Genomic DNA, 26504 nt, shown 5'->3' with positions numbered 1-26504 from the left:
CTCCCAAGTTTCTAGGAGCATCTTTCAGGGAGGATTGGAGCCATAGGGTTGGTATCAACTTTCTATTTAAAAATGTTGCCCTCAGGGGAGAAATTACTTACCAAGCTATCATATTATCAACTTCTTCCTGCTCTTTTGTTCCTGTTTACCTCAGCGTGCAAGAAAAAAAAAAAAAAAAGTCCTTTTTCTACAACTGAACTTTCAAAGAGGACTTTAATGATGTATCCGACCCTTCCACATCCAGATTAATGCTGTTGACAGAAGCTCGCTTTCCAGTAACGCCTCTATTTTGTTATTCTGGCAAAAAACGAAAATGGGTATTGTTTTACTTCTTTATTTAACGAGTATATATGGTAAGAGTCTAGCCTGGATGAATAATGAGTCCAGAACTGTCTTTCTTCCATCTGTCCTGTGCCTGAAACCACTATGCTGAGATTTGAATTCATCATTGTTGGCAGAAGAAACCCTGCTAGTTTCACATTTTTTTTTCTTTTTCTTTTTCTTTTTTTTTACCTTTCTGGTTTTATTAAGAAAAAAAGACAGTTATATAAAATAAACAAAAAGGCAAGTGGTTAGAAGTACATGTCCCGGAGGAGCTATCTTGGGATCTTCTTATAAGATTTTTGTGACCTTACCATACAGTGTCATTCTCTGACAGGGACTTCTGAGCCCCCTGTACGAGGACTTGGGTTGACAGTGACTTGAGAGGAAGTTGTTCTGGGACCAGCCCTTGCAGAAGAGCATAGAGAGTGCTGGCGTTTCTCTTGAGGTTTCAATCCACCCAGGGTGCTAGGCAGTGCCTAATTTGACTCCACGTTGGGCTCTGTGGGGTGCCTTTAATGTCCTACAACCCTGGTCAATTACCACAGGTGCTGGGCAACCAAGGATATGTCTAATTAGCTATGAGCCAAAGGTAACAGATTTACTACATCAGTACTGCAAACTGGTCAGAGAAAATCTCTACGCATGCTTTTTTTTTTTTTTTTTTTTTTTTTTTAAACCAACTAAGATTCTAGTCAGCCTTTTCTTTTCTTTTTCTGGTGATGGAGTTTCACTCTTGTTGCCCACGCTAGGGTGATATGGTGCGATCTCGGCTCACCACAATCTCCACCTCCCAGGTTCAAGCAATTCTCCTGCCATAGCCTCCCAAATAGCTGGGATTACAGGCACGTGCCTCCACGCCCAGCTAACTTTTTGTATTTTTAGCAGAGACAGGGCTTCACCATGTTGGCCAGGCTGGTCTCGAACTCCTAGCCTCAAGTGATCCACCTGCCTTGGCCTCCCAAAGTGCTGGGATTACAAGCGTGAGCCACCGTGCCCAGTCGTAAAACTTACTTTAATGCAGTCAAATTCTAATGTCTGAGCATCTTTTGGTAAATATGCTTAAGGCAGTGTGTCAAACTGCCAGGAGGAGGTCATAATCTTAAAAGATTAAAGACTGTTACTTAAGTGTCTACTATTTCCATGATACAAGGATTCCCGCTGCTTTCCTTTAATTTTCCGTACAGGCAATGCTGTGCTATTCCTCATTATAGAGCAGTGGGAAAACAGTCATATTTACAATGACATTTACATGTATCCAGCTTAACAGCTAGTAGAGTTTGGACTAGGATAAGCAGTGGACAACAAGACTTGTTTAATAATTAATTTCATGTGGTTTTTAGTCCCTCAGCTTTTCAAAGGATATCTTTTTGAATTATTTCATATATAAGCAATGGAATGGTTCAAGAGCAAGTGACAAAGTCCCAGAGAAGCAACTGAGTACTGTCTCTTGGGCTGTTTCTACTGGAGACCTGTTGTACATCACCCAATACAATTAACTTAGGAGAGAGCACACACATTTGACACCAGGGAAGAGCACGGTTAAGAACGAACCTCAAGGGCCAGGGGTGGTGGCTCACCCCTGTAATCCCAATATTTTGGGAGGCCAAGGCAGACGGATTACTTGAGATCAGGAGTTCGAGCCCAGCCTGGCCAACATGGTAAAACCACGTCTCTACTAAAAATACAAAAAAAAAAAAAAAAAACTAGTCAGGCATGGTGATATGCACCTGTAGTCCCAGCTACTCGGGAGGCTGAGGCAGGAGAATCACTTGAACTCAGGAGACGGAGGTTGCAGTGAGCCAAGGTCGTGCCACAGCAGTCCAGCCTGGGAAACAGTGCGAGACTGTCTCAGAGAAAAAAAAAAAGAATGAACCTCGAGCTTTTGATTTGATTTTCAAACGACCATCTTACAGGTTGCCTTATGGGATGAGGGGTGCTGCATCAAAGGCAAAAAGCATTTCTCTTAGACCAGGAAGGTAGCCAGTAAACTACTAAAGACACAGTGGCTGGTTAACAAGAGCAAAATTTTTCGTTTATTATTTTCATCCATATTGGGGAAAAGAAAGAGAAAAAAGCTGGCATCTCAAAGTGAATGCTTATGTAGCCAGTAAAAACACAGAGATCACTAAGAGGAAAAAAGGCGCCGTTACGGGTTTGGAAATAAAGTCTCCTTTGCCACGGAGGCTGAGGATGTGGCTCTGAAAAACAGCTGTGCTAGTGCATCCTGACTGAACTGAGTCCTGACTGTGGGAGAAAGGTTCCACTTGGAAATCCCTGGAACCTGCATGTTGCAGCAGACAAGGAGCAAGGTCCCAGGGCTGCTCAGCGGACAAAGTATCACTGCTGAGAAGGAGGGCACATCCAGGCCTCCGTCAGGATTCCTGTGAGCCTGGTCTGGGCAGGCCTGGTCCTTCTAGCTGTCCTTTGGATTAGTAAAAACTGCATGGGGCCACATCAGCTGGGTGACAATCTACTGCTCAGGCTGCCAAAGCACAAAGCATATGGACTGGCACAGTAAAGAGCTATTTATTTTGTGCCTATAGATATGGACCCAGTCTCTCTGACAATCTTAGGATAAAGAGATTTTCTCCTACTCAATATGGGAAGACCATATGCTTTCAAATAACCATGGCTTCTTACGAGACACTAGGAAAATGACAGGAAAAAATTAGAAATTTAAATTTGTTTTCAAAGTTTTACTCCCTGGGCCAGGTGCAGTGGCTCACGCCTGTAATCCCAGCACTTTGGGAAGCTGAGACGGATGGATAACTTGAGATCAGGAGTTTGAGACCAGCCTGGACAATGTGGTGAAACCCCAGCTCTACTGAAAATAAAAATTAGCCAGGTGTGGTGGCTTGCACCTGTAATTCCAGTTTCTGGGGAGGCTGAGGCAGGAGAATCACTTGAACCCAGGAAGGAGAGGTTGCAGTGAGCTGAGACTGTGCCACTACACTCCAGCCTGGGTGATGGAGCGAGATTCTGTTGAGAGACAGGACTAGCTGGATTTCCTAGGCCGACTAAGAATTCCTAAGCCTGGCTGAGGAAGGTGACTGCACCCACCTTTAAACACAGGGCTTGTAACTCAGCTCACACCCAACCAATCAGGTAGTAAAGAGAGCTCACTAAACTACCAATTAGGCCAAAAGCAGGAGGCAAAGAAATAGTCAATCATCTATCGCCTGAGAGCACAGGGGGAGGGACAATGATAGGGATATAAACCCAGGGGTTGGAGCTGGCAGTGGCAACCCCCTTTGGGTCCCCTCCCGTTGTATGGGAGCTCTGTTTTCACTCTATTAAATAATCTTGCAACTGCACACTCTTCTGCTCCGTGTTTGTTCCGGCTCGAGCTAAGCTTTTGCTGGCCATCCACCGCTGCTGATCACTGCCACTGCAGACCGGCTGCTGACTTCCACCCCTCCACATCCGGCGGGGAGTCCGCTGCACTTCTGATCCAGCGAGGTGCCCACTGCTGCTCCCGATCGGGCGAGAGGCTCGCCATTGTTCCTGCGCAGCTAAGTGCCCAGTTTGTCCTAATCGAGCTGAACACCAGTGGCTGGGTTCCACGGTTCTCTTCCGTGACCCACGGCTTCTAATAGAGCAAATAGAGCTATAACACTCATCCACCGCAGGGCCCAAGCTTCGATTCCTTGGAATCCACGAGGCCAAGAACCCCAGGTCAGAGAACAAAGGGCTTGCCACCATCTCGGGAGCTCTAAGAACAAAGACCCGCCAGGTAACAGCATGTTTTTAAAACAACATTGTTTCATAAACTAAGCGTCCCCCTTCTCCCTCCTGCTTTTAGCCTAATTAGTATTTTAGTGAGCTCTCTTTACTACCTGATTGGTTGGGTGTGAGCTGAGTTACAAGCCCCGTGTTTAAGGGTGGGTGCGGTCACCTTCCCCAGCTAGGCTTAGGAATTCTTAGTCGGCCTAGGAAATCCAGCTAGTCCTGTGTCTCAGTGCCATGCTTACTTCCATCCTTTCCCCTGTAGACTTCGCCTTAACCTCAGTCGCTAAGGAACTAGTACATACTTGAGATCAGATTTCTTCTTTGTCAGATTTGTATGGCAGGTAAGTCCCAAAAGTCTTTTCTCTTCCATCTTCTCATTTATTTGGGCGAGGGAAAGCAGCCTATTTTTTGACCACATTCTTTCCGTTTGGGTAATGGTAAGTAACGTAACGAAGTCGGGATCCCTTAAAGCAAAGGGGTTTTCTCCTCATAATGTTAGCTGTGTACACGTATTCCACAAACTGTGGTTGTTCACATTATTTGCAGAGAAAATTATTATGGGTGATTAAACTATTTATTAGATAGATGCAGGGAGGGTGGGAAGGTGAGCTCAACAGACAGTACTGTTTGCTAGCTCTTAGATCATTATCACTTCCATGTTATTCTCTGTTCGGGTCTCATTGCCATGATATACAATATGACACATTAAAAGGCTTTTGGTTTAGCCACAGCCCACCCTGATGATCAAAAGTGCAAAGTCAGCCCAGAATGTTCTTTACTAGCTATAAAATCACAAAGTCTTCTCATGAAATGTTGCTCTTCACATCTGGGTCTATTGAGCTCATTCTAATCATAGCTGTGCCGGACGATCCCTCTGCCCTGGATGAGAATACACACTTGTTACACTGTCATCCAGGCAGACGCTGCTTGTCACGGTCACTCGAACCTGCATCCTCAAAAGAAGGTGGTCTTCTGTGTGGACTTTCAGGGCTGGGGGCACGAACTAGGGTGGTCAGGAGCCTTCCTCTGCACTCTCTCCTCTTAATCTCACCTCCCTAGGATGTACCCTCCAGGTTAAACCTGCTCCTAACCACACCGCTTCAGTACTCAAATCACCCTGACTTCGTTCCTTCAGGCAAAATCGCCTCACACAAAAGGTATGTTTTTGCATATTTCCTTTCACCACAAAAGGATTGCTCAACAAACCCAAGAATAATTGTCTTTCAAAGTAGCTGGTCTCACTGGCTTGACAGGAACCCAAACATCAAGTCCAAGCCAAGGCTAACCCTGCCCCTCAACACTCCCACCTGCTTCCAGATGCGGCCTGAGAGGAGCTGCCCCGCTGCCTGGGTGGGGAAGGTGGGCCACGGCTGCACATTCATGCATCGTGGGCTTCCCTGCTGCTGGCCCTGAGCTAAATGTGTGTACCAAGGTATCATGTCTAGGAAGTCATCTAATAAACTCAGCTTATTATACTTCCATTTAGAGGGAGAAATGCATTCTGGCTGACAAGAGATGGGGACATCTGTACTAACCTTAAGCAAACTGCATTTGAAAGCTTATATTTTCAGGCATTCAGCTGCTGATTTCCTGCAAGCCTTCTGAAGTCCCTACTGTGTGCTGAGTACGGAAGCCAGAAGCCAGGGCAGTATGCTGGAATCACACCTCAGCCCCCCTCCAGGGTTCATGGTAAGATGGGGACAGAGTGTGGCACTGCCAACAGTCCTACTATGGCACCTCCGGGAAGGGCGGGGTGAATGCCGTGATGCCCTCTCTCCCTCTCCTGGAGCTGCCTGCCGTGCAGAGGAAAGGAGCCCTTTACAAAGGCAAGCTGAGCAACTTAATCTGAAACTAATGAGTGCTCGGAAGCAGGAAAAATCTTTGAAACAGACCTGATTTATGAAAAGGTGCTGAAAAGCAGAGAAACTGCGACGTCTGCCACAACCGATTAAAGCCCAGAGAGCGCTCATTGAGTTTTTTTTTTCTCCTGATGATTAGATTAGAAGAAAGTCATGCTCTGCAGTAGAGATAAGGAACTGTGAGGTGCTCCCATCAGTTTAGGAGAGGGCAGTGGGGGCAGGCAGAGGCGTGGTGATGTTATGAAGGTTTAAGGAGGAAAAGAGCAGTGTATATAAGAAGAGAATTCCAGGTGGACTGCGGAACCTGCCCGTGACATGGAATCCTGCTAAGGCTGTGTATGACCCACACAATGTTGCCAGGAAGCCTCGCTCTCTCTCCCAACAGTGTATGATTCTCAAAGGGGACAAACAGGAGGCTTAAGACACCAACACTCAGAGAAAAGGAAGGTTGGCTGCAGGCTGGGGCCTTTGATCCCAGGCTATCTGTGGCTCTGCCTCTCACTGCCTCTGCATGCAGTTCTCTGTAACACCAAGACTGGACTCCGCCTTCCTCTGTGCTCCAAGAGAAGCTCTGCACAGAAGTGCCATTTCGGGCTCAGAAGGAAGATGGGTTCATCTCAGAGGAGGGAAAGAAACGTGGCCAGTGGGATCTCACACCCCCTCGGGACAGCCCCACTCTTCTTATGGGTGGGGTCATCCCCAGTGCCTCTGGATTGCGGAACTATTGCGTTTAATGAAAATATATTTTACAAACTGTGAAGTGTTCTACAAATGTGAATTGTGCACCAGGGAAGGGAAAGGCAATGATTATTTTGTTGCATCCTGAAATAAGACTGTCCATTTCTGCTGAACTAAAAAGAAGAAAAAACTAGATTAAGCACTTACTTTCCACTTCCCTCAATCTAAAGCATTTGCCTTACATTGGAGATGACTTGAACAATTCTCAGAAACAAAAACAAAAAAAGGAATGTAAGTAAGCATTGGATGTAACATACAAAACTGATACGGTCCAATCATGGAAAGTATTTTCACTTCCCCAAATTCCCATTTAAATGCTGAGCTTCCTAGCAGCTTATGGGTCTCTCAGTAATGTAAATGTAAACACTGCTTTTGACATTATTTTGTAAGATGATTTCAATTGAATGAAGGTATGCCTAAATCAACGGATACAGTTAGGTGTTCTAAAATTTTATCCTCACTAGAAAACATAGCAATAACACGCTTAAAAATAGAATTTGGGGCTGGGTGCAGTGGCGCACACCTGTAATTCCAGCACTTTCGGAGGCTAAGGTGGGAGGACTGCTTGAGTCCAGGAGTTTGAAATCAGCTTGGACAACATAGCAGGATCCAGTCTCTACAAAAAATTTAAAAATTAGCCATGAGTGGTGACATATGCCTGTAGTCCCAGCTACCTGGGAGGCCAAGACAGGAGGATCACTTGAGCCCAGGAGTTCAAGGCTGCAGGGAGCAGTGATTGTGCCACTGCACTCCAGCCTGGGTGACAGAGTGAGACCTTGTCTCTCAAAAAAAAAAAAAAAAAGAAAAAGAAAAAAGAAACGGAATGTCCCTTAAGGACTAATTAAGGAAAAGGAAACATGATATGGAAGCGGCAAGGCCCCTGGAAATTAGCCTGGCGCATAGCACATGATTAGGTCGCAACAATTACAGGGCAGAGAACAGAAATTTTAAAGTCCAAGCAGCTACTGATAGTGACATTCAGAACAAGCCTTTCTCTAACCATACTGAAATCAGTTATTTTCCACACAAAAACATTAATTTTTTTAAATTTAACTTTTAAGTTCAGGGGTACATGCGCAGGTTTGTTAATACAGCTAAGCTTGTGTCATGGGGGGTTTGTGGTACAGATTATTTTGTCACCTGGAGTGTAAATTAGTTCAAAAACATTTTAAACTGCCTTACATGTGTCCCTAGTGGCAGACAACTGGCCACTACTATACTTCAGATTATATCAAGTTACAGGCAACAACTTTATATTGCCCGTCCCCCAAAAATGTCTTTCACATGCAATTGGAAGAATGCACAGTATCTTCCTTTTACCTTACTCACCATCCCAGCCCACTCAAGCTGTCCTGGGTTCATGATGCCAGCAGAGCACAGGTGTCCTGTGGGATCCTGCAGAAGATCTAGCCTCACCCAGGAGAATTCATTCCCATCACACCCATTAATTCCACCCAAGCAGATCTGTTTCACACCCACCCTCCTGTCTGCTAAATCGTGTCAAGGTACCCCCAGGGGTGTGCAACACTCATCTCTCATCGGTGAGTTTTCAGATAATCATAACCATGCTTATGAGCCACGTGCATCCTTAGTTTAAAACTAAGCCCTTGGCACCAACCTTCCCACAAACTACCACCATACAATGCAATTAAACCAACAGTTCTTAAGGTACAATTAATCAAGACAAATAATAAATTTCAACCATACTGCTTTTCCCAATTACTACTATTTTAACAGGATGGTTGTCCACTCCTCATTGCAAATATAGAATACCTAAATAACATTAGGAGTTATATAACTTAGGTGGTTGGGTGTGGTGGCTCACGCCTGTAATCCCAACATTTTGAGAGGCCAAGGCAGGAGAATCACTTGAGCCCTGGGGTTTGAGAGATAACATAGTAAGTATGTTACCTGGGTAACATAGTGAGACCCTTTCTCCACAAAAAAATAAAAAAATTAGCTGGGTGTGGCAGCACAGACCTATGGTCACAGCTACTCAGGTGGCTGAGGTGAGAGGATCGCTTGAGCCCAGGAGGTCATTGAGGTCACAGTGAGCTGAGATTGTGCCACTGCGCTGCAGCCTGAGCGACAGAACGAGACCCTGTCTCAATAAAATAAAGTAATTTAGGTGGAGGGGCCTGGAAACCTAAACATGATTTATATATTATTTCTGTAGAAAGATGTGTGTTTTTTTGTTTGTTTCAGACGGAGTTTTGCTCTTTTTGCCCAGGCTGGAGTGCAGTGGCACGATAGAAAGGTGTATTTTAAGTGAATTTTATGAATCAAAACCAGATGGTAAGCTATAGACAATACTAAAAACAAATAAACATGCAAACAAACATAAAGCCATACAAGGAAGCCCTCTAAGGTGAGTCTACTCCCTACTGTTTACATGGTAAACATTTACTATACACAAAGATACAGCAAACCCGGGAGCCTCATCAAATTCAATTCCAGATGGTTCTCTCCGCTGTCACCAGGCACCTGGTCCATCTGTAATGTTATCCTTAGCAGAGCACAACGATGATGCAGAGAAATGTGTATCCTCCAAAATCCTAATGTATTCCAGTGCCAAATATTCATAAGTAGTTTTGAATTTTCTACATCACTATTTCTATTTCTATTTATCACTATATTTCTATTTCATTAAAGCAAATGGCGGAGAACTAACTATTATAATAGAACATTTTTATATTTTAAAGGGATAAATGAATATTCATAGCATTTGCAGATAGGAGAAAATGAACTCTAGTACGGCTCCCACTGGCAGAGAATGTCCTGAAGAGAGAGATCCAACGCCAAATATTCCTTGCCATTCCCACTGTTTATTCATAACTTGTATTCTCTCAGGCAAGCAAGTTAAAACATTTCACTAAATCTAACAAATTAACACGACTGAAACAGAACTCATTCTCTTTGCCACAACCCAGCTCTTTTAAAGCTTGGTAGCAGCTGGGCATGGTGGTTCACACCTGTAATCCCAGCACCTCGGGAGGTTGCGGCAGAAGGAAGAAGGATCTCTTGGGCCTAAGAGTTTGAGACCAGCCTGGACAACATACCAGGACCCAGTCTCTACCAAAAAAAAAAAAAAAAAAAAAAAACAACTTTAAAAATTAGCCAGGCATGGTGGCATACATCTGTGGTCCCAGCTACTCTGGAGGCTGAGGTGGACCACTTGAGCCCCGGAGTGTGCCATGATCGTGCCACTGCACTCCAGCCTGGGTGACAGAGTGAGACCCTGTTTCTAAAATAAATAAATAAAATAAAACTTGGTGGCATCAGCAACTGCCCCAGCCTCTCCCACCCCATCTGATCAGAGCCAAGTCCATTTGATTGTAGGTTATTTTCTCTTCCAGCCCTCCGAACCAGGCCACCACTGTCTCTCTGGTAGTTGCCATAGTAGCCTCTTAATTGGTCTCCATGCCTTTGGTCTCACCTCCCTCTAATTCAGTAGCTATATTGAAACCAAATTATCTTTCAAATATGCAAATCTGAGCACACCACACCCTACTAAGAAAGCTCTTCACCGTGAGCAGGACCAAGTCCACGTTCCTTACACCCTGAATGAACAGGCCCTTCCCAGTCCGGGTTCACTTACCCAACCACCCTCTCCTCCTGCCATTCCCCTGGTCTTATTCCCTTTTCCAGTCATACTAAGCATCTTTCATTCCTCCACTGGATCTGTCTTGCTTTCCAGAATGGGGACGCAGTATTCTCTTCAGGCCTCGGCTGGAACAAAAAGCCTCCCTGATTCTGAGGATGGGCTAAGGATTCCTCCCATAGGATCCCAGAGCAAAGCCCCTGGTCTCCTCCACCCAGCCTTGATCCTATTTCTTGCTAAGTGCCTCCTAGTCTATTTGCCCTCCTATTAATAGATAGACTCACTTGAAGGCAAGGACTGCATTCGTCCTTTTGCTGACTCCATTCAGTGACTAGTACATCATAATGTTCAGGAAACAATTGTTGAATGAACAAATTCATGAATATACTCTTGCCCTCTGTGTTCCATACTCCCCATTATTTAATAATGAAAACACTCCAAAACCGTATACTAAGCACTTTGGGAAGTGAGTTGCAACTTTTATCTCATTAAGCAACCGTCGTACACTGTGTCAAAACACCATGGTGTGTTATTATCACAATTGTCAACAAAATTGAGAAAGACTTGGTCCCTCTTGAATGACTTGATTACTGAAGGAGTCCATGGTACATGGTAGCTGCCCTCCCCCTAAGCCCGTGTCAAATAGCAGCCTATAATTAAATGAAGATTAAATTCAGTCTATCATTTCAAAAAGCATATGGATTTAAATCTTAGTAACTCAGTTTTAAAAAGGCACACTACTGAGAAAATCCAGCTTTAAAGGCCTTTTCCCCAAAGTGGGGAAAAAAAAAAACAACAGGCGGCATGCTGACACACATGCTGTAATATCTGAGTGTCCCAATCATCTGTCGTTTGCTTGCTTCTGCTTGCCCCTAACCAGTTGGCTCTGGCTTACAGATATCCCCTTAAGGCAATTCATTGAATAAATACAAAGCAAGAAGAGTCAGTTAGTCAAGAAAGCAGAAAAACAGGCAGGGTGCGGTGGCCCAAGCCCCCAGCACTTTGGGAAGCCAAAGTGGGCAGGCGAATCGCTTGAGTCCAGGAGTTTGAGACCAGCCTGGGTAACATGGCAAAGCCCCATCTCTACAAAAAATAGAGGAGGCGGAGGTTACAGTGAGCCGTGATCACATCACTGTACTCTAGCCTGGGAGACAGAGCCTGACCCTGTCTCAAAAAAAAAAAAAAAAAAAAAAGAAAGAAAGAAAGAAAACATAAAAATAAAGCCGGTATAGCAGCTACACACCAAACTCAAAGTTTCTGCAATACTATCAGACATACATGCACCATTTCATACTTTTCAAAGCACTTTCACATCCAGTCTGTTTGGTCCAGATCTCCAAAAGAAGGCATATCAATCCTTTATCCCTATTTACAGTTGAAAAAATTGAAGCCTACAGAGGTCAAGTTCTCTGTTCAAGGTCACTGAGCCAGTAGGTGCAGAGGTCCTGACTATCAGGTGCCCGTGATTTTTCTATCCACCATGCTGTGATCAGCTTGCACCACTGATACTGGGAGAGCACAGGACTGGCCCTGGGAACTCAGTTCACTTCTGGATGAGGATGAACCAATTCCCCTCTCCTTCCTCTTTTGCTCCTTTTCTCTGATATAGACTTGAAATAGCAAGACCAGGTGAAATGGATAAAAAGATGGTCAGCCTGTTAGAAAAGGAAAAAGAACGTTTTTCTCTTTGATTTTCCCTAAATATCACCAGCTCTGCTTTTCTCTCACAGGCTGTCAATACCAAAATTCACCTATGAGACTCTAAGCATGAGCCACGAGTCAGACAAGCCTGGCTCCACATGCCAGAAGCTATTCACCTATTCATCTTCGAAGTGGGAAAGGTGACTCTCCACAGTATGTGCCCCACACCGAGGGTGTGGCATGTAGGAAGGTCTGCACACTTTTTTTTCCTTTCCCACCCACATGTTCACAGGGAAGCAAAACTTCTTGAGCACCAGTGAACTCACTTAAAGAAAGCGCTTTTCTCTGTCTGGAACCCTGCAGGAACTGAGATCTTCCCAAATATACAGGGGAGTAAAACCAATATAGTCCCTGCCCACCCCACGCGTATGCCTAACCACACCTGCAGTACACATTTGGTCCAAAAGGTACCAGGCATCCAAACATCCTCCCTCTAACTAGAGACAAAGCAGTTCCTTGCAGGAAGTGAGATCTTCCCGGATATACAGGGAAGTAAAACCAGTGTAGTCCTGCCCTCCCCGCAAGTATGCCTAGCCACAGATGCAGCATATATTTGGTCCAAAAAGTATTTATTTAAAAAAATGAAAGTCCAGAGGCAGTTTAAAAGTATTACATTAAGAAGAACTGCTGGGTGTAGTGGCTCATGCTTGAAATCCCAGCACTCTGGGAGGCCAAGGAAGGCAGATCACTTGAGGTCAGGAGTTCAAGATCAACCTGGCCAACATGGTAAAACCCCATCTCTACTAAAAAAAAATACAAAAATTAGCCAGGCATGGTGGTGGGTGCCTGTGATCCCAGCTACTTGGGAGGCTGAGGCAGAAGAATTGCTTAAACCTGGGAGGTAGAGGTTGCAGTGAGCCGAGATCGCACCACTGCACTCCAGCCTGGGCAACAGAGTGAAACTCCACCTCAAAAAACCAACAAATAAATAAAATAAAATACATTCGTAGAAAAGAGGTAAGAAGATTATGCACTAAAATAAGATACAGATTTCTAGGTGGTGGGCTTGCATAAGATTCTTATTTTCTTTTTGATACTTTTATTCTCCTTCTTTTTAAAAGGAAAATGAATTGGATCTATAAATACAACACAATTAATACATTTAGTCTTTTTTTTTAAAGGGAGTTCCTCTTCAAATACCACAGGCTTTTCCGGTAGCTTATGGTGTTAACTGAAAGTTTCTAATTTTGATAAAATATACATAAAATTTATCATTTTAATAATTTTTAAGTGTACAATTCAGTGGCATTAAGTATGTGCACATCAATGCCATCCATCTCTAGAGCTTTTTCATCACCTCAAATTGAAACTCTATGTCCATTAAACAACAGCTCCCTATTCTCCTCTCCCCTGACCTCTGGTAACTACTATTCTACCTTCTATCTCTACAAACTTGACTATTCTGCGTACCTCATATAAATGCCATCAACTATACAACAGTTGTCTTTTTGTGTCTGGCTTATTTTACTCAGCATAATGTCTTCAGGGTTTGCCTGTGTTGTACCATACATCATAATTTAATTCCTTTTTAAGGCTGTGTAATAGTCCATTGTATGTATACGCCCCATTTTGTTGCAGACGTTAGTTTTTTAACGCAGGCTTTTTAAACCATGTCTGAACATCAAAATGATCAACAGTACACATAATTTAAGATGTGTACCATTGGAAACAATTATTTTACAAACTCTCCACCTGCTGAAAAGCCACTAACATACTCGATATTAAGCTATAGTTTGCAATAAGAAAGGATAAGGTGCTAGACACTGTAATAACAATGCACGTGTGTCATTTTCACGAGCAGTTACAAAGGCTAGCACAGGAATCAGAACAGTGGTTGGCTAGGAAGACTGCTAAGGGGCACTGTGGATGTATCTGGGCTGACGGAAACGTCCCATATCCTCATGGTGTGGATTACACACAGGTATGCATCTGCCATTTGACAGAACTCATAGACCTATACACTTAAGATCTGTACATTTCATGTAGAGCCTAAAGGAAATCAGAGTAAATATGAATTTTACAAAAACAAAGGAGATTCTACAGTTCAGCTAGTGAGGCTTACTGCCGTCCACCACTTTAGGGCCCTTCAGCAGGTCTCCACTATACCTGGAATTAAGCCCAAGCTCCTTGCTATTCGGTGCTGAAACACTGGTTTGTCTAGGAGAGGCTGGGAAACACGTGGTGGACTAACTACCTACAATGCCAGGAAATCTGCCCACGTTTAGAAGACAGCCCAATAGGCGTGAGCCCCAGGTGGTGGAATGTCTCTGTGTGGGGGTAGAAATGAGGTACAACCGGCTGCACGCCAGGCTCCAGGCCAGGTGTCTTCTCAGGCGATGCAAGGCTGCATCCAAAACCGTCCCAAAGAGACAAGGTCTCTCTCCAGAAGGCGGTGAGGGAGCGACATTCGAACACAGAAACCTGCAGAGGAGGAGGGCGCTGTCTTGACTCCCTTGTCAGGCTGGCTGCGAGCTGTCTTTCCACACACTGTGGCATTGGACTTGGCTGGAATCACGAAGAGCTGCAAGTTACTGCCTCCTTATTAAGTGTGGTTATTTGTTACTCTCCTCTGTGCAGTTTGCCTTTATAAAATGTCAAGTTTAGGCCACACATGGTGGGAGGCCTCAGTGTCTTAGCCACGGTGAATTTCCTCTAAACCATTTAAAGCACTGAGAAGTCAGAGAATTTTTTGTTGTTGTTTTTACTATTTTATATTCTCCACACTACTATTCCCCTCTATTAAAATGCAAGACCCAGTGGCCAGTCGATCTCCGGGTGGTTCACAGGGCAGCATAAAAAAGCATACAAACTTCTTATCACCTTAAAAACAGTTTGGGAAACACAAAGCAGCCCCAGCTAAGTCAAAGGGCAAATTAGAAAACGGCAGGCAGAAACTCAAATACTATCCTCCGCTTAAATGTTATATATATTTTTATTTTACTATTAATTTATTTTGAGATGGAGTCTCACTGTGACGCCCAGGCTGGAGTGCAGTGGCGCGACCTCGGCTCACTGCAACCTCCACCTCCCGGGCTCAAGCGATTCTCCTGCCTCAGCCTCCCACGTAGCTGGGACCACAGGCGCCCACCACCACACCTGGCTAATTTTAGTAGAGACAGAGTTTCACCATGTTGGTCAGGCTGGCCTTGAACTCCTGAGCTCAAGTGATCTGCCCACTTTGGCCTCCCAAAGTGCTGGGATTACAAGCATAAGCTACCATGCCCGGCCTATGTATATTTTTTAAGTGAAGCAAGGGTTCTGAAAAGCTTACTGATACGGACTCACTATAATTTGAATGAAAGGCAGTAACCTGAAGCAACTAGTTCTCACAACATAAACGCTCGCACAGGTTGACTGAACCCCCAAGACTCCAGGCACATAATATTCCTCTTCGGGTCACGCACAGAACAAAAGCCACCTTTCCTTCTCATGTCCTCGGAAGCTGATAACCACAGAGCTGACCTCTGCCCCTCCTGGTTCCTGGTTCATCTGGCTCGCTAGGAAAAGCCTAATTAACCTGTCAGCAGACATTCTGCTTTCCAGCCATTTAATCAGGACAACGAAATGTCCTAAGAAGCCTCAACCTCACTTTTGAAGTCATCTTTGAAACCCCCTATCTGGGGACTCGGCTCTATTTTTGGATTTCTCCCCAGCCTGGACCCAGAGGTCCTTACTGGCATATTTCTGCCCAGGTGAGATAGCCTGGTGGGTGTGGTGTGTGCAGTGCCTGTCACCTCCTCATGCTCCAGACTACGAGCCACACATGTACAGCCCCTCCTCTGTCCCCCAGGCTGGGGACAGTGACGTCAGCCCATCTTATTGAGGAGAGTGTAGATTCTTATCTACACTCTCTTTTTATCAACCCACTTTTCAGTGCCTCTGGAAAATGCCATAACTGATCTAAAAACCACCTAGGACCTGCGAACTAACTTAAGCCAAAATATCCTCCCCCTAACTAGAGACAAAGCTGGTCAGTCCGTCCCTAGGGACCCTGAACCAGATGTAGACTGTCTTTTGATAACATTTTATCTAGCGGAATAAATATTGCCCCCAACCTTTGCCCTGACAAATAACCAAGTTACTTTCCTTCCCTGGATGGACTTTAAGAACATTTCTGGGGCTGGGCATGGTGGCTCACGCCTGTAATCCCAGCACTTTGGGAGGCCCAGGCAGGTGGATCACTTGAGGTCAGGAGTTTGAGACCAGCCTGGCCAACACGGTGAAACCTATCTCTACTAAAAATATGGAAATCAGCTGGGCATGGTGGCACGTGCCTCTAATCCCAGCTACTCAGGAGGCTGAGGCAGGGGAATGGCTCAACGTTGCAGGGGAGGCGGACGTTGCAGCGAGCTGAGACCACGCCACTGCACTCCAGCCTGGGCAACAAGAGCGAAACTCTGTCTTAAACAAACAAACAAAAAAAGGGCATTTTTGGTATGAAGAAGCAACTACATAGGAGAAACAGTAAATTCTGATGATTAAACCTTCTAGTTGACTGAAATCCCTCCTAAATGTTGTCTTTGCAATTTTAAGCTCATTTGTTCTCAGAGCATCATGACTGGTATTTGGTTGTTGGAACAGTAACTGAATGATCCCAAAACCATGGAAAACCAACCAACAAACAAAAACAACACCTGGGCTGCTACATCTTGATATGAAGCCTGCTAATGGACCTATCTTGCAATTCTATCTTCATCTTTGCAGACCAGAGCTCTCCACGTTCCCCAGCAGAGCATTTAGAGAGGAAAAGCAGGAGGTGGGAACATCCAGATGAGAACTGTGTCCAAACATCTTGCTGTTTCATGACCACAGACTTACTGCTCGGCTGCAATTACTGAGCACCTCGTCCTGTGTCATAATAAACTGTGCTGTATAATCAGACATTTTGCTCTGTGCTGCTCCGATTGCAAAAAGGTGCTTCATGTGTGCTTTCTTAACCAGGATCTAAACAATTTGAGGGCAGGGGCTAGGTAGAATACATCCATGCTTCCTTGCCTTGTTCAACAATCACTTCACTGCCATTGGCCCTAGAATCTCTCTGGAACAGATGCAAAATGAGAGCAGGAAAACGAGTGTCATGAAGTATAAATGCTTTTCCCAAAGGAAGCCACCAAAGTTACTCCTACATTTTTCCTGGAATTCTAGTGAATTTTAGCTGCCTGGGCCCAGAGCAAGTCCACAGCAGAACATTAAAAAGCAAGAACTCAATAAATATCAGCTATGTTTATGGTGTTTGTGTTATCATTAAGTGGTTACACGGGTATACTGCACAGCAAGAAGAGGAAACTGAGTCCATAGTAACCAGTTACTGAAACCAGTAGCAACTGATTACTACTAACCAGTTGACTGGCAACTGGTTAGTATTAAAATGATAAAAGCAGGCACATGGCCTATAAAAAATTTTATTAAACCCTACCACACACTTAAGAGTCTCAAGAAGGCCACAACACTGCTGCTGGTCATGCAGGGCTCCGGACTGGCCAAGGTCAGCTCCCACTGGTTGGTGCCAATCCCTTGGTGAAGTATTTTGAATCTCACGTGACTTCCCGGCACAATGGACATTCACAGCCTCCAAAGATGCTACATTATGCTTTGCCATATGACACTCATTTAATAAGGTAGATAAATGTGCAGTATAGGTTAGATTTCCAACAATACTAGTTTTCATACTGAAAAAAGAGGAAAACCCAGTGACTTCCACTTTGAAGTATTAGCTTCAGTTATCAAGCAAATTCACTTATGTGGGTAGCTCAGACCAAGATAAGGCTGTAGAAAACTGGATTTTTCTCTATTGCATCTCTACAGAAACTAATAGAGTCATAGGTGTTCAAAAAATACCTGATTTTTTCTTTTTTTAATGTAGACACCACCCAAGTCACTCTGGTATGCTATACCAGGAGCTTAACAAGGTTTATTTACTCACACAAGACCATAAAGAATGGTTCTCCACCCACGCTCTCTCCTCCTCCCACCTAACATAACCTGCTCCATTGTCCCAAGGCAAATATGGAATGCAAATTATTCACCGCTAATATAAAACTGGGCTTATCTCATCTAAAAAGTGGTTTCCACAAACAGTATCACACTGTACCCTTTAAAAACTGTTTTTAGGCTGGATGTGGTGGCTCATGCCTATAATCCCAGCAGTTTGGGAGGCTGAGATGGGAGGATTGCTTAAACCCAGGAGTTCGAGACCAGCCTGGGCAACATCACAAGACCCCATCTCTACAAAAATAAAAAAATTAGGCAGGCATGGTTGCATATGCCTGGAATCCGAGCTACTCGGAGGCTGAGGCTGGAGGATGGCTTTAGCCCAGAATTCGAGGCTGCAGTAAGCTGGTGTTTGTACCACTGTTCTCCAGCCTGGGCCACAGAGGGAGACTTGTCTCAAAACAAAACAAAATAAAAACTGCTTTTAAAGAATTTGATTACTAGAAAGAGATTTAAATATTGTTTCTGTATGATTGATATGCTTGTAAGTATTTAGATAGAGCAGTATCTAGGCTGGTCATCAAACCACCTCAATAAATAAATGAATGAGTAAATGAGTAAACAAATCAACCTCAGGATTATACCTCTATGGCTCTAAAAACAACCCGCTTACCTAAGTCATCTGAAGCGATGTATTTTAAATGCAGATGGACATCTAAAGAAAGCTGGGAAACACAGCAGGGAAGTAAGTACCAGTTGGACTAAGGAGGTCACAGTGTCCTTGACTAAATATGGACTGCAAGAAAGGCATGACCTCATTTTCTATGTATGAATCGGAAACTGAAATAGGCACCAAATTATGCCAGGCATAAAGCCCAAGGTAGTCAGAGAAAACACATTATCTACTTATCACACAAAGATGTTCATTGAAACTTTATATTGCAAAAACAAACAAACCTTTGTTTAACAATAAGGTAATACACGCAAAAGGAATTACAGCATGCTCTCATAACCACATATTAAGCTGCAATTTAAAATCATACTTAAATACTTTTAAATAGTTTAGGGAAAATGCTTCTGTGTTTTGTGAAACATATACACATACACCATTTTATATATATAATGTGTGTATATATACACATACACACCATTTTTATATGTGTGTGTATATATAATGTATACACACACACACCCCACATACACATATACTTCCTCAATTATGTTATAAAAATAAATTGGCAGCCAGGCACAGTGGCTCACACCTGTGATCCCAGCACTTCGGGAGGCCGAGGCAGGAGGATGACCTGAGGTCAGGAGTTTGAGACCAGCCTGACCAACATGGAGAAAACCCGTCTCTACTAAAAATACAAAATTAGCCAGGCGTGGTGGCGCATGCCTATAATCCCAGCCACTTGGGAGGCTGAGGCAGAAGAATCACTTGAACCCAGGAGGCGGAGGTTGCGATGAGCTGAGATCACACCATTGCACTCCAGCCTGGGCAACAAAAACAAAACTCCGTCTCAAAAAATAATAATAATTTAAAAAAATAAAATAAAAGAATAAATTGGTAGGAGATACCCAAATTGTTAAAGGAGCTTTAGGAGTGAAATTAGAGGTACCTTTTCCCATTTAAAAAATATTTACCAAACTTTAAACAATTTGCTGATATTACTTCTATTTATAATTAGGAAAAATAATTATTTTGAAATTTATTCTGTTACTACAGAATAGACTGGAGGGGGAAAAGTCTCCCTCCCAGTGACTCAGAGCCTTAGCCTGAGATTTCCATTTCTTTCTTTAAGCGCTTAGGGAAGTGAATCTTACAACAGATCCCTGTCTTGTTTCTTAAGGCAAGCTCTTAAGCACTGTCAAAGGAGGTCCTCTCCATTGCTCAGTGACCTTGGATGAAGAGGCTCTTCCCTATTGGAGCCAGTGCCATAGACTGCATCTGTCCTTTTTAGTCCCGTTCCTCCTAATCGAATGAAATACTTCTGCTGTACTTTGGGAGGAGGTGTGGAGAGGGTGCGCTTCTCCAAGCTATTTTTCCTGGGCGTCTCTTTTTGTCCGTCTTGTGATATTAATAATTTGGAACCCTCTTATACTGTGGAAGCCTAACTCTAGGTTTCCTAAATAGAAAGGGCTGAAGATACATGAACACTCCTATTACACATCTAACTCCAGGAATTGTCACAATTCATGTGCAAAACTCTCCATTCACAGATAAACAGCTCTGGTCTTCGAATTATCATATTAGACCCAACCAAATTCAGTAAATCATACAAGGCAACTTGAAATATCTAAAGTATTTGAAAGGTATTGAGGTATTCGGTGCGGTCTCAGCTCACTGCAACCTCCGCCTCCCTGGTTCAAACAATTCTCCTGCCTCAGCCTCCTAACTAGCTGGGATTACAGGCGCCTGCCATCATGCCTGGCTAATTTTGTATTTTTAGTAGAGACAGGGTTTCTCCATGTTGTCCAGGCTGGTCTCAGGTAATCTGCCTGCCTCGGCCTCCCAAAGTGCTGGGATTAAAGGCACGAGCCACCACACCCATTTCTCCTTTGAGCGTAAAAGAGTAGATTACCTGGCCCTAGGCAGAACACATTTCTTAAGTGAGAACAATTTCAACTTTCTTTTCTCCTTCAAGGTATTCACAGCAACGTTGCCCTTAACATTTTAAGTAATATTGAGTACCTTTTTAAAAAGTTCAGGCCAGGCGCAGTGACTCATCACGGCTGTAATCCCAGCATTCTGGGAGGCTGAGGCGGGCGGATCACAAGGTCAGGAGATCGAGACCATCCTGACTAACACAGTGAAAACTTGTCTCTACTAAACATACCAAAAATTAGCCGGGCATGGTGGCGGGCGCCTGTACTCCCAGCTACTCGGGAGGCTGAGGCGGGAGAATGGTGTGAACCCGGCAGGCAGAGCTTGCAGTGAGCTGAGATCGCGCCACTGCACTCCAGCCTGGGCGACAGAGCGAGACTCCATCTCAAAAAAAAAAAAAGTTACCTAATTTGTTCTATGTCATTTGGTGAATTTGGCTTTTAAGGAAATTGGGGACTTTGAACCAAATTTAAACAGAATAACAATTCTTTGAACATGGTGAGATCAAATGAACATTTGCAGATACTTTAAAAGAAATATATTGTTTAAAGACTATCTCAATATGCTCCTTTCCTTAGCAATCTGTATTGTTCTAATGATAAAGACCAAGTGACTTCTAAACAACTTTATTGTGAGGTATCAGTTGTTTCTTTCTCCCACCCCCACTCCGACTGAAAGCTATGCCAACCTTGTTAACATAAGATACAGTGTTGACTTAATTATCTGGGTAATTCAGCTTTTCTTAAAATGAACTTATTGGTCATAATATCCCTTTCCTGGAAGCCCTCCTTTTAATCATCCTACCTCTGTTGAGTTTTTAAAATTCAACACACAGGCTGGACGTGGTGGCTCACGTTTTGGAAGGCCAAGGTAGGCGGATCACGTGAGCTCAGGAGTTCAAGACCAGCCTGGGCAACGTGGTGAAACTCCATCTCTACAAAAAATACAAAAATTAGCTGGGGGTAGTGGTGCACGCCTGTAGTCCCCGCTACTTGGGGGACTGAGGCAGGAGAATCGCTTGAGCCTGGGAAATGGTGGCTGCAGTGAGCCAAGATCACACCACTGCACTCTAGCCGGGGCAACAAGCGAGACTCAGTCTCAAAAAAAAAAAAAAAAAAAAAAATTCAATATACGACAGTTAAGATTAAATTTAGACCTAGTCTGGGAATCAGAAAAGCCAGAACTTATTCCTAAATTTGTAAGGGCCAGGGGGGTATGGGCTTGAACCTTAGCTCTGCCATTTACTGCTTGTGTCATCTTGAACAAGTACCTTACCATGCGTAGGCCTCTCATTCTTTCCTCATATATATCATATGCTGAGATATAGGCACATATTAGGTGCTCAATTAATGGAAGTGATTAATACTTTTGATTCTCAATCTGTAAACATTGAGATAAAATAATTCTAGATACACAATGATCATAAAGTATTTTATATACCTATAGGGCTCTATAATACAAATGTTATTTCAGTTTCTGCAAAAGGACATGTGTTCCCATTTTCTCTGGTGCCTATATAGGGAATTCAACCTCTCCCCCTCACCACCTCAAATTACTGCCACTACCAAAACTGAAAAAAACGTGATAATAGGTTTTGCTAGTTTTGTTAGAGGAAATAGCCCATAATATTTGGTTTCCTCCCTGACTGAGCTATAAAATGGCTAAGAAATCTATATACAACAGGTAATTTTCATGGAGAAAATGAGAAGTTTCTGGAAGGACTGTTACAGGCTCTTTCCTCAGCCCCTCCACACACTCTGGCTCTGGGGTCATTAACAGGCAATTTCTTTACATGGTCTCATATGTGCAACTTACTTAACTTTCAGTGGAATCTTGTACATAGCTGGATTTCCATTTCAAAAGATCTGTACACGTTTTTAAAGAAACCATGAACTGTGATATTTATCATCATAAAACACCTCATCTAAGAAACATTTAATATAATTTTGCTATTGTTTTGTTCTTGACAAGCCAGGAACTTAAGAGCTCATGAGAGGTTTTATTTTCTAATTTTGCATTTCTTTTCTTTTCCTTTTTCTTTTTTTTTTTTTTAAGACAGAGTCTTCCTCTGTCTCCCAGGCTGCAGTGTGCAGTGGTACAGTCTTGGCTTACTACAACCTCTGCCTCCTAGGGTTCAACGCAATTCTCCCACCTCAGCCTCCTAAGTAGCTAGGATTACAGGCATGCAACACCATGCCTGGCTAATTTTTGTTTGTTTGTTTGTATTTTTTAGTAGAGATGGAATTTCATCATGTTGGCCAGGCTGGTCTCGAACTCCTGACCTCAACTGATCCATCCACCTTGCCTCCCAAAGTGCTGGGATTACAGGTGTGAGCTATTGTGCCTGACCTCTTTTTTTTTTTTTTTTTAAATAGAGATGAGGTTTCACTATGTTGCCCAGGCTGGTTTTTAACTCCTGAGCTAAAGCGATCCTCCCACCTTAGCCTAAGCAATCCTCTAGCTTAAGCCTCCCAAAGATTGCCCTCCCAAAGTGCTACGATCATAGATAGGCATAAGCCACCTTGCCCAGCCTAATTTTGCATGTCTTAATCATCTCAAAAGCATGTGAACCTGAGGCTGCATTGACCTTTGTTCTCCCGTGCTACCTCTCCATCTTAGGATTTGTAAATGGCTGACAAATAAGCCACCATTCGCTCCCAGCAAGGTGTAATACACCTGCCCACTCAGCAGCAGGACCTACATGTGTCTGTCTAGAACTCCATATAAACTCAAGGACTGCATATTTTCAGCTAACATAGACCTACTCTTGCAAACTGGTTCATTTCTCCTCCTCTTTACTGTGCTTCAGAAGAGTTGGGGTAAAATGTTCTTCTATTCATCACCCACACATATCAGGCCACTCTTCAGCTCCCACTGTAATTCTTTCCCTCCAGTTTAATGCTGAGAAAGAGTAAGCAAGTCTCGCTCTCTCTCACCCTGCAACATTTTGCAAAACAATTATCATCTGACACCAGAAGGCAAAGCAATGTTTGGAAAACCTATCAATTTCTTCCCCACATTGCTCCACCCTTAATTCTGTGATAAAATATCTCCGCCCGCCAGGCAGCCTATAACCTCATAAATACTCTGGTGTTTTCGGGAAAAGGACCTCAAATGACACTTGTTGATAACATTTTGCTTCTCTGCAAAAACACAACACCGTTAAATACTGTGCTTACATCAGCTATGATAATCAGGTTAGCAATGTTTTAAGGATGAGTTAGAATTATTAGACCCGTGAGGATAAACCATCTAGATAGTTGTCTCTTATGTTTAACCTCCCTTTTGTGACTTCAGGAGATTATTTTTCTTATACTAAAATCAAACCTAGTTATGTCAGCCTTTCATTAAATCAAGGCAAAAGGGAGGCAATACTGTGGTATGCATCAGGTGGTTTAATGATGACACAGACTACTCTTATTTCCACTAATTATCTCTATATGATTCTTACATGCACACAAACACACACCAGTTCAGATGAGCGGCCTGGGCTTTCTGACAACCTTTGGGACAGCTTCAAGAAGGTAAGCCTTAAAATAGGAAAGGCTCGAGTGAATATACAGCATTTGACTCATCTAAAATGGGCCATGTAGTAAATTCGTGTCTAGAAGCTTTTCTACAGATTGTAGGAAATGTTTAAAGTCACCAGTTACTATAGAAAGAAGGGAAGGTGGGCAGGTACAGGGTGGAGCAGGGAAGGAGAAGCCCTTGGGGTACCCTTGTGAGACACTGGCAGGGCACAGTGGCAACAGAAGAGACAAGATTTTATCAAAGGACATTGGTTGGCTCTGTAAACAAAGGTCTCTAGAGAATATGCCATACTATGAACACCTATCATCAACAAAATTCAAAGTAGAAAGTAGCTTACAATGTGGGCTACATATTAGGGAGCTTATAGAGTTGCAATTATTCAAAAGTTCTGAGCACAGAGAGACAAATCCAAACAGATATTCGTCAAACGAAGGAGTCAAACAAATCTCCGGTTTGTAATTGCCTCCTGAAAGCTGTTTGGCTTTTAGAATGAGTATTGCATCAAAATAGGCGCATATTCTATATAAATATCCGTTTAAGTCTCTTGACTTGAAAGAAGACAGACAGTACCACAATACGGGAGTGCCGCTCGTCACACGCTCTGGCCACTTGGGACACCTGCCCATCAGGGTGGCATGTCACTGCCTCCCCATCACCAAATCCTCTCCCTGGCCTTAGGACGCAGCTGCATCCCGCTGGCGGCCCTGCCAAAACGGTCCCCACATGCAAGGTGCAGGGTGCCAATGCCCCATCGCGGGAGAGCCTGCAGCGCTAGATTTGCAATGACGCCACATGGAGAAAACGTGAAAAGAAACAAGGACGAGAAGGCGACACCAAACAAAAACGTGCTCCCTTCTTTAGTGGTCCATTGAAAAAAAAAAAAAAAGAGAAAGAAAGAAGGAAAGAAAAAGGAAAAGGAAAAAAAAAGAAATCCCAAACTAGAAATGGTCAAGACCGGCTTATCAGCACACACTCGGGATACCCCTAATCCTTACCTGGGCTACGAAACAGATGTTTAAAAATTAGAAGTATCTGGGAAATCAACTTGGACGCATTATAAAACAGAATTTCCCCACCGTCACCATTACCGCCAGCCACGGGTAAATAAAAACCCAGTACTTAAGCTACTAGAAACTACATTTTAATTACAGAGCTGAGGTTTACATAATTGTAAATTACATAATACTGCCGTGCACTAAAAACCCTTCCATACATAGGTGAAGCTTCACACCATCCAGTCTTTAACATTTTCCAGAGAGGGCTGGAAAACTCTGCTGAATAATTGAGGGGACGGAGAGAGGGAATGGGGTGCTAGAAAAGTCACCCTTGACAAGCTGCACACCCGACCAAACGTTCCAGGATAAAGAGGGACTCGGAGCAGGTGACTCCCCTCCGCCCCAGTGTCTGGGCGTGTAAGGCCAAGGCAGGGCGAGCGGGCGCGGGGCACGGGGCCGGGCTTACCTGCTCCCCGAAGTCGATGGCTATGTTGGTGATGCCCAGGGGCACCAAGAACCGGATCAGGGGCCAGTAGTGCGTGAGCGCCGGGAATTTCACCATAGTCCCCGCCGTGGGCTGACCCCACACACATCTGCTGCCGCGAAGGGACTCTGCGGGGAGGCAAAGGGCGACGGGGCGAGCGGGGCGCGGGCCGACAGAGGCCGCGGGCGGCGGGGCCTCGGGCGCGGCGGCGGCGGCTCCTCCTCGCGGCTGCGACGCCTTCTCCGAGCGCGGCTGCTCTAGCAGGGGATCCGCAAGCTCAAGTCCATCCCTGCTGCCCTCCCACACAACAAAGATCTGCCGGGAAAAAAAAGAGGAGGGACGGCGGCGGCGGCGGCGGCGGCAGCAGCAGCAGAAGGTTCTGCTGACAGCGGCTCCATTATAAGCGCTCTGGGGCCCGGAAATAAATAACCTCGCGCACGAGGCGCCGCCGCCGCCGCCGCCCGGAGGAAATCAGGGGCGGGCGCGGAGGCGCGGACACCGCCAGCGGCCCCGGGGGCGGGCTGGGGAGGGGGCCGAGCCCGGCGCGCCGCGGCCTCCTTCCCTGTGCCGTCGCCTGCGCTCAGCGCGGCCGCGGGGGGCGCTGCGCACGCTCAGGCCGTGGGGCCGGCGCCTCTTGGGCGCTGGGCGGGACTCGCCGTGGAGCGTCGGCCGGCCCGGGGGTGGCGGCGCTGAGGGCGCGGCGGGGACGGTCTGGGGGCGTGGGGGCGCCGGTGGGGGCGGGGGCAGTGGGCCGCCTCAAGGCCCCGGGTTCCCTGGCTCGCTGGCCCGGCCTTGTAGCCCGCGTCCCGCGGGGCCGGGGGCTGGGGTTCCCGCGCTGTGCCGGGAGGGCCCGGACGTCTGGAAGACTTTGCAGCCGGGGCAAGCGACGTGGGCGCGGACGCGCGAGGAGGGCTGGGGCGCGGGGCTGAGAAGGGAGCCGTCCGGCGGTGGCCGGGCTGGCGGCTGGCGGGGACTGCGGAGGAGGCAGCTTGCGCCGGGGCTGGGG

At 44.9% G+C, this 26504-nt stretch overlaps 1 protein-coding gene across 1 annotated transcript in view; it reads right to left on the bottom strand.

The window, feature by feature from the left end:
- The window catches only part of LOC105492320 (ANKH inorganic pyrophosphate transport regulator), a 155269-nt gene extending 129345 nt beyond the window's left edge, over positions 1-25924 (bottom strand). Inside the window, exon 1 of the mRNA XM_011759333.2 lies at positions 25481-25924. Coding sequence (XP_011757635.2) covers positions 25481-25576 — 96 coding nt within the window. The 5' untranslated portion in view covers positions 25577-25924. The remainder of the gene's footprint in view (positions 1-25480) is intronic.
- Between the last annotated feature and the right edge of the window lie 580 nt (positions 25925-26504).

The sequence above is a fragment of the Macaca nemestrina genome, chromosome 6, assembly GCF_043159975.1.
Source record: "Macaca nemestrina isolate mMacNem1 chromosome 6, mMacNem.hap1, whole genome shotgun sequence".
NCBI lineage: Eukaryota > Metazoa > Chordata > Mammalia > Primates > Cercopithecidae > Macaca > Macaca nemestrina.
This window is presented reverse-complemented; position numbering and strand designations above follow the sequence as displayed.